Genomic DNA, 8,977 nt, shown 5'->3' on the forward strand with positions numbered 1-8,977 from the left:
AACTTGAATGCCCTACTACTATACCATAATCTCAGGAAGGTAAGATAAGAATGAATGTAAAGAATGTTTAATGCAGACTCTAACTCCTTTCTTAGGCCATCAGACGGAGTAAGTTGGCGGTTTTTAAAAACCTCTCTCCCAAGTGGAGGGAGATTTTTTATTTTAAGCGAAGAAGGGGTTCCGTAGTTCTTATCTTTTGTAATTTTTATATTAAAATATTCTTTTAATATTTATTTTAAAAAAACAAACAATGGCTTCTTTAACTTTTTTTTATTTTTTTAATTAATATAATTTTTTAAATTTAAATATAATACTAGTGGTGTTTTTTTAATTAGGAGAGAGATATATTATGTGGAGGTTTAAAAAATATGGGACTTGTAAAAAAGTTGTTGAGAGGTTTTTTTTTATAGTAGAGAGATGTGTGAGATTTTTTACTTTTGACATAGCGCTGTGACAACGAAAAAACTCTTCGAGAACTCCAATGACTGTGGATGCTCTTAGTGCTATAGGTATCTCCCAATTATTTTGCTACATGGTGTCATAGTTTGATTCATTAGGGGTTGGAGTTGCTTCTTCAATTGAGTACTTAATACTCTTAGGATGTATTTGGTTTAAGTTATCATGTATATATAATCTTAGTTGATTACCTAGTAATCATATAACCAAGGTTATGAGGAATAAAACATAATCAAATGTTGTTTGGTTCAACTTAGATAATGTAACAAAAACTTATTTGTTTGAAGGTTTTAATAAATAACTTAATTTAATATTTTATTGTATTACCCTTAGTTACAAAACCAACTATACATAATAATAATAATAATAATAATAATAATAATAATAATAATAATAATAATAATAATAATAATAATTAAACCCTACATTTTTTATGATTTTTTTTGTTTTTTTACGTTTTTTTATTTTTATATGTTTTTTTATTTTTTTTTACGTTTTTTATTTTAAAATCTTTTCTTATGTGGATATCATAGTTTTTAAAGAGAGAGTTTAAAATGTTAGAGTGTATACTAAAAGTCTAGCTTTTATAAACATTTATTTTTGAAATAAAGAATCATGTTTGGTCAAAAATATCTACATTTATGTTAAGTGTAGTTGTTCAATTAATTTATATCTTAGATAACATGGTGTGTGGTGTCACACACAGAAGATTATGTTATCAGTTCTTTATAAATTATAAACAGTTGCTCACGACTAAAAGGAATAAACCATCGGAATAGTCATAGTGTAATTAGGTATTAGTTTGTCTTGACTAATAAATTACACTAAGTACACTCTAAGTGTATTGAGTAGGACCATTTAAGGCAAGTTCTTTTTATACTAACTTAATAAAAGAACAAGACCTTAGTTATTATGGAAGTGTGTGCTCTTAATCCTAATATAATAACAAACACATATATTTAATATTTATTTCTTTGACTTATCAAAGGGTAAGATTTAGCTCGATAAATCAAAATGCCCGATAAGTTGGGAAATGATATTACTTATCGTGTGTATTGTTGATTATAGAAGGAAATTGTGTCCTAGTTATCTAGGATGAGAATGTCCCCAAGAGGAGCTCATAAGGATTGTCATGTTAAACCCTGCAGGTAGACTTAGTTCGACATGATGATAAAGTTGAGTGGTACTACTCTCGGAGCTAGATGTTAATTAAATGAGTTGTCAGTAACTCATTAAATTAATGGGTATTTGATATCTTAAACACAGTGAGACTAACACACTCATGATAAGAAGGAGCCCATAATGTAATTTGGGATTGGTGCGGTAGTGCAATAATAACTCTCTAGTGGAATGGGTTGTTATTGATGAACTTGAGTTGTGTGTTCGGGGCGAACACGGGATACTCGAGCTCGTAGGAAGGCTAAAACCAATTTTTCCTCTAGGTCTCTGTCGTAGCCTCAATGAAGCCTCAAATCCACCCATGAAAAGCTCATCATGGTGTCCAAGAAGGGGGCCGACCCAAGGCTTGGTGACCAAGCCAAGGGTCAGCCACTTCCTCCTTAAGGTGGTCGGTCACATGCAATTGAAGGGGGCCTGCCACATAATTCAAATATTAGGGGGCGTTTTGAATTTTTAAAATCTTCTCTTTGTAAAAATCTACAATTTGTAAAAGAGATATTTTAAAATTATAAAACTTTCCTTATTTGAATTAGACCACATAGTTTAAAACAAAGTTTTAAAACTTTCCTTTTTTAACCATCCACATGATTTTTAAAAAAGAGAGTTTTTAATTTTAAAACTTTCCTTTTTTGTAACCATGTTAAAAAAAGAAATTTTAGAAGAGAAGTTTTAAATTTTAAAACTTGATTTTAATTTTTAAAACTTTCCTTTTTTAACATCCACATTAGGAAATTAAAAGAGAGTTTGTAAAATTTTATAAGAGCTTTCCTTCTTTGCTTATAAAATTTTACAAAATTATTTTCCTTCTTTTAAGGGGTCGGCCACCCTTGCTTGGTGCCCAAGCAAGGGGCCGACCAATCAATCAATTAAAAGGAGATAAGGAAAATTAAAAGGAGAAAAGGAAAAACAAGAGGAAGATTTTAATTTTTGTAAAAATCTTTCCTTATTTGCCTTGGGCAAGTAATATAAAAGAAGGAGAGGAGAGACCTCATGATATATCAATTCTTATTCTCTAGTTGGTGCTTCCTCTTGTGGCCGGCCCTCTCCTTCTTCTTTTCTCCTTGCTCTCTTTTATTTTGTGGTGGTGGTGGCCAGATTTTAGAGAAGGAGGAAGAAGCCTTTGGGTGATGTTCATCTTGGAGGATCGTCGTCCACACGACGTCCAAGAGGAGGCGAGGAATACGGCAGAAGATCTCGAGGTTATTAGCATACAAAGAAAATGTAAAACTAGTAATTATTTTCCGCGTTATGCTAGTTTGTTTTTCTTTGTATGAATTCCAAACACAAGAGGCATTAGATTCTAGTTTTTCGAATTGATAATTCGAGTTTGTGTTTTTTTTATTTTTCAAATTTGTGATTCGATTATTCCTTTTGGTTAAACCTAGAGTTATATAATGAAATTAAATATTAGATTTCATTAAAAGGCTTTGTCTAGGAAGTGGTGGTTGCTCCCATATCCAAGAAAACCTAGTGCCTCGCCAAGTTTAACGTGGAAGCCAATTTTAGAAATTAATATTTAATTGAATTTATAACATAGGTGTATTTGGATCAATAATGTTAAACATCGTTTGCGATCCAAATCTAAACCATTAAGAATAGATAAGTTAAATTTGGAATCAATAATGTTAAGTTCTGTTTGTGATTCCTAATTTAATTTCTAAAGAACACAATAGGTTATTAGGAAAGGTTCGACACTTGTACAAAATTTTTGTACAGTGGAACCAGGACTAACCAACATAAAATTTAAAATTTTCCTTTTATAGCTTTATACAAAATATTAAGTGAAAGATTTGATATCTTTCCTTATTTATAGTTAAAAGTAAGATTTTAATTTTTGATAAAACTTTTCTTTTTTGTAACCATGTTCATGATTTAAAAGAGAGTTTTAAAATTAAATATTTCCTTTTATAAGTTTCTACAAAAGATTAAGAAAAGATTTGATATCTTTCCTTATTTGTAGATTGAAAGGAAGATTTTAATTTTAGAGAAAACTTTCCTTTTTGGAAATCATCCACATGTTTTAATATAGATATTTTAATTTATAAAATTTCCTTTTATAACCAACCATGAAGGGAAAAATTATTAGAGAAATTTTTATTAAAATTTTGGAAACAAATTAGGAAGTTTTAATACTTGTGTTAAAACTTTCCTTGCTTAGAGCTATGAGGTGGCCGACCATGTTGATTTAAGAAAAGGAAATTGGTTTTAATCAATTAAATTTTCCTTTTCATGGCAAAGAAAATAAGGAAGTTTTATTTAAATTTTCCTTATTTGTCAAGACCAAGGATTATAAAAGAGGGGGTAGATGTTCCTCACAAGGAGAACAACTCTATTCTATTTTCCTCTCCTCTCTTCCTTGGTGGTGGCCGGTCGTAGTTTCTTGCTCTTCTCCTTTTCTCTTCCTCCTTGGTGGCCGGCGACATCAATACAAGAGGAGTCATTGGTGGCCGGTTCTAGCTAGAAGAAGAAGGAGAGAAATGAGGCTTTGCTCTTATATCCCTTGGAGCTTGAAGGTTGGTGGTTGAAACTTGCAAGAAGGAAGGAGTTGGTGGTTCTCATCTCGGTAGATCGTTGCCCACACAACGTCCAAAATAAGAAGAGGAATACAGTAGAAGACCAAGAGGTTATTGCTTACAAAGAAAAGTATAATTAGTAATTATCTTCCGCATCATACTAGTTTTCTTTGTATGAATTCCAAATACAAGAGGCATATAATTCTAGGTTTCGAATTTGTGATTCGAGTTTGTTTTTTTTTTGTTTTTCAAATTTGTGATTCGATTATTTTTTTTTGTTAAACCTAGGATTATATAAGGAAATTAAATATTAGATTTCATTGAAAGGCTTTGTCTAGGAAGTGGTGGTTGCTCCCATATCCAAGAAGGCCCAGTATCTCGCCATGTTTAACCTGGAAGCCGATTTCTGAAATTAATATTTAATTGAATTTGTAACATGGGTGGATTTGGATCAATAATGTTAAGCATCGTTTGCAATCCAAGTCTAAACCACTAAGAACAGATAAGTTAAATTTGGAATCAATAATGTTAAGTTCTGTTTGCGATTCCGAATTTAATTTCTAAAGAACATAATAGGTTGTTAGGAAAGGTTCGACACTTGTACAAAATTTTTGTACAGTGGAATCGATACGATCTTCCTAGGACCAACCAACACAATCGATTGCCCAATCGATTGCTCAACCCTAACTCGCTTAATCCAAGTCTAGAGTTCCCTTGCCCAACATCTGATCACCGTGATATTTTGGGACTTCCTCGCCAAGTGTCCAGTTAACTTTTGACACACTTGGACTTTCTATCTCGTGCCAACTTCCCGTTGGACTTCTAATCACCAAGTGTGGTCCTCCTTGATCTAATTAGATTTTTCTCTTACCTAACCGCAGATAGGACTTTCCTCTTGCCAACATATGGCCCTCCCGGACCCACTTGGACTTTTCTTTGTCCATGTGCGGTCTTCCTTAATAAACTTGGGCTTTCCTTTATCTAACCGTAATTAGAACTTCTCTTTGTCAATGTGAGGTCCTCCTTGATCCACTTAGACTTCTCATTTGCCAATGTGCAATCCTTTTTGACTCACTTGTACTTTCTTTTGCCAACGTGTAGTCCTCCTTGACCCACTTGGACTTACTTTTGCTAACGTGTAGTCCTCCTTAATCCACTTAGATTTTTCCTTTGCTTAACCCTCGAGTTAAGACTTTCCCAATCAAATATCCGATCAATCTTGATATATTTGATATATTTTCATATATTGTCCAAATATCGAAAGTTAGATTCAAATCTATTCGAATTTAGTCAAACTAATTAACTTTAACTCATGACGATTGCACTAATAATTTATTTAATATTAAATTTAATTATAAATTAGACGAACCTACCACGAGTCCATTGAATTTTCATTCTGAAGACAAATTTTCTTCTTTAACCCGCGCACCAATCTGAACCCTCACGTACTTGTGTATTTAGACCTATCATCTGTTCAAATTAGTCCGTTTAAGCTTGCTTTTAGATAAGTTAATAAAATTTTAATCTAATTTTTTAAATTATTTGATGCGGCGGATCAGACTCAAAGTAATGCTATGATAAGTCATATAGATACTCAAATATTTATTTCCTATATATCACTTAAATTTTTCTTGAAAGTGTCCTTCCTATTTTCTTTTTCCCACCAAATTAACGGAAAATTAAATGCAGCGCACAACCATGGCGCAGGCGGTGCAGCTTTTATGAAGGGATGCAAATGGCTATGACCTCAGTACTGTAGGCACTTACGCCTTCTTTGCTTCTGCCTCCGCCTCAGGCTCTGTGTGCGCAATGTAGCTAGCTTTAATGTCCTCTGCGGCACACTCGCCATGAACCCTGTGATCGCTCTTTCTTCTTCTCATGTCCGCCGTGACCTCCTCTCCGCCCTTTCCCCTCTTCACCGCAGCCTCGCCTCCTCACACTTTTCATTGCCAAACACTTAATTTGATCTCTCTCTCTCTCTCACCGTAACAGAGCTATATATGTAGATCCATACACCCACACACAGAGAAAGACACACAAACATATATCATCAGACGAAATGGGAGCTCATTCTCTCCGCCTTCCCCTTCTCACGCTCACATTCATCTTCCTCGTCGCACTCACAGACGTCGCCACGGCGGCCAGAGACATCGGCCAGCTTCGTTCAGGTCGCTGTTTATTACTAACCTGCACGCGCACTACCTGTTTGACGGGGTGACGCAATGAATAATAACTAATGTAAAGTCGTTTTCCTTCGGTGCATGCTGCAGTCAGGAGAAGCGGCGTCGGGGACGGAGCTGCTGGAAAGAAGCTCGAGACGCTGCAGGTGGCCGGGTCGAGCTTGCCGGACTGCTCCCACGCGTGCGGGTCGTGCACGCCGTGCAATTTGGTGATGGTGAGCTTCGTCTGCGCGACGCTGCAGGAGGCAGAGACGTGCCCCATGGCCTACAAGTGCATGTGCAAGAGCAAGTCCTACCCTGTTCCTTGATAACCTTTCGAATCATATCCGCTTAGGAGTTTTTGATACGTCTTAGGATATTGTAAACCGATCGAGTGACCCAATTAGTTGTATGACATTGTTTTCACCCCTTTTTTTTTTTTAAGTTAGTGTAGGGTTAGAAGTTAGTTGTATTAGAGATTAGTGACGAGAGAATGTTTCAAACCTTGTGCATGAGGAAATTGAACAAGTCTAGAATTTAAGTCATGGCGTTGGGTCCGAAGCAAGACTTCTTGATGGGGTCCCACAGCCACTGCACCATAAACCTCCTCCCGTTGACCCCGTTCAAGTTGTAGCCCGCACCCTCCGCGCTCCTGAACACGTGGCCCGCGAAACCGCCTCCGCTCCCCGTCCCGAAGACTCCCACGCATAGGTCGGCGATCTCCGCCGGCGCCGCCGGGTCGTCGCCGGCGTACCACGCGTTGATCAGAGGGTTGGTCGCCATCTCTGCCAGCTCGTGTGCGATCACGCTCACCATCCCGTCCGCGCCCACGTCGCCGTTCGGCGGCCCCACCACCGGCGAGCTGCTGTTCCCGCCGCTGCCGCCCCCCACCATGTAGCTCGGTAGGGCGAACGGGTACGCGCACATCCCGGGGCACTGCGTACCGCTGTGCCCCACCCACGCATACGGCATCGTGACGCCGACGATCGCCGGGAAGGTGAAGTAGTGGAACCCGCACACTTCGCGGCAGAAATCCTCCACCTCCACGTCCGGCGAGGTGAGCACCAGGTAGATCCCGTCGCGTGGGTCCATCGGAAGGCGGTCGGTGGCCGCCACGGCGGAGCGGATCACCGACTGCATCGCGAGGCGCGACAGCGACGAGCCGTGGGAGTACCCGGAGTCGTGGAGCTCCCCGGCTAGAGCGAAGCGGCCGGTGACGTTGGATCCTGTCTGGTCGACGTACAGACGGGCCGTGCGCCACCACTCGTCGACGGAGGGCGGCGGCGGCGGCGGCAGCGGAGCAGGGGACGATAGCGAGAGGAGGAAGTCCCTTATGATGCTCTGCGGCGCCGCCTCCCAGCGCCCGTACCATATGACGTAGATGTTCGCCGGCGATGTCACCACAGGGCCCATGTGATACGAGACGTCCACCGGCTCCGAGGAGGCCGCGATGCTGTCAGATCTAAAGGGGTAGTTGTGGGAAGAAGGCCATGAGAAGGCACTGGCAGGCGCAACGAAGAAGCAAGGGAGTGAGAAGAGCACAAGGCAGAGCTTAGTGCTCATCTTTCTTCTTCTTCCCTTGGAAGCAGCAGCAACGAGCTTGGTTAAAGGCTTTAAACACTTTGAATGGAAAATGAGCAAAGTTTCTTTTTTTTTAAAAAAAAAAGTACAAAAAAGTGAAAGATTTCGTGTTCAAAAATAAAAAAAATAATACAAGTGTATATATATAAGCAACGGAGAGGGGGGAAAGTGATGAATATATCAAGAAGTTAAAAATGGAGGAGATATATTTCAGTAAGGGGGCTGAACGCGACATCAACAGACACTAATGCATGTGAGGATTCTTAATTGCATGACTTTTTTTTTCAAACTATATTGTCCTTTTGGGCAGTCTACAGTCTATTAAATATTCATCCCTGACTTTGGGATTCTTTTATAGTCCCAAAAAGGCTGATCACCGCAGTGATTTAAGGCATTTAAAGGCCGCTTTGATCACTCAAGACAGCCATGTGGTTGTTTGTAGGAACTGTCTTCTGCACTCTAACCCATCACATGTGACTCTTGTACTCCTGTTATTTGGCAGGCTCACAGTAATTTTTTACCTGTATGCAAGCCACATTGCAGGAAATGATGGCTTTGGCACTTACAGGGCATGCATGGGAGCATGCTCAGAACAAACCCTAGCAATGATGGAACAAGAACAAGATAGAACAAATATGGGGACACCGTCAGGCTGCATTCTTTTCTTAGTTCTGAATGAAAGAAAGAAAGAAAGAAAGAAAAATGAGGTTATGAAGACAAAAGAGGTAGTCAAAGATCCACACTAATCTAAGAGAAGAAACAGGAAGCTAGGCTCTATGCTTTAGCGAGTTGTGTGCAATCCAAAGTATGTGAAGCGTACTCAGCACAGTTTCTTTAATGAATGGTGCAGAAATCATGAAAAGCATATAAAGATGCTAGTAACTGACTTTACTAAAAGCTACTAGAATAAGAATACAAATAATGATGTTCTTGGACAGTGATAATAATAGTGTTGAGTTAAACACATTGCTCTGAAGCTACATTTCTATCAATTAGATTGTAATCTGTCTTCGAGATATTTAAAAATCAGCATGAAAAGGTTACCAGGGAGCATTAGATATTCCTCTTTGAATCTTGCGCGCACACACA

At 38.5% G+C, this 8,977-nt stretch overlaps 2 protein-coding genes and 1 pseudogene across 2 annotated transcripts; 1 reads left to right on the forward strand and 2 right to left on the reverse strand.

The window, feature by feature from the left end:
* The window catches only part of LOC122010795, a 29,196-nt pseudogene extending 23,168 nt beyond the window's left edge, over nucleotides 1-6,028 (reverse strand).
* LOC122009044 (protein EPIDERMAL PATTERNING FACTOR 1-like) lies at nucleotides 5,842-6,815 on the forward strand. The gene is made up of 2 exons (XM_042565028.1): nucleotides 5,842-6,316; nucleotides 6,419-6,815. Exons 1-2 carry the CDS (start codon nucleotides 6,208-6,210, stop codon nucleotides 6,634-6,636), a joined length of 327 nt encoding a protein of 108 aa, XP_042420962.1. The 5' UTR covers nucleotides 5,842-6,207; the 3' UTR covers nucleotides 6,637-6,815.
* LOC122009041 (protein EXORDIUM-like 7) lies at nucleotides 6,791-7,915 on the reverse strand. The gene has a single exon (XM_042565025.1). The coding sequence runs from the start codon at nucleotides 7,868-7,870 to the stop codon at nucleotides 6,845-6,847; it is 1,026 nt and encodes a 341-aa protein (XP_042420959.1). The 5' UTR covers nucleotides 7,871-7,915; the 3' UTR covers nucleotides 6,791-6,844.
* Between the last annotated feature and the right edge of the window lie 1,062 nt (nucleotides 7,916-8,977).

This window comes from Zingiber officinale, chromosome 8A (assembly GCF_018446385.1).
Source record: "Zingiber officinale cultivar Zhangliang chromosome 8A, Zo_v1.1, whole genome shotgun sequence".
Classification (NCBI taxonomy): domain Eukaryota; kingdom Viridiplantae; phylum Streptophyta; class Magnoliopsida; order Zingiberales; family Zingiberaceae; genus Zingiber; species Zingiber officinale.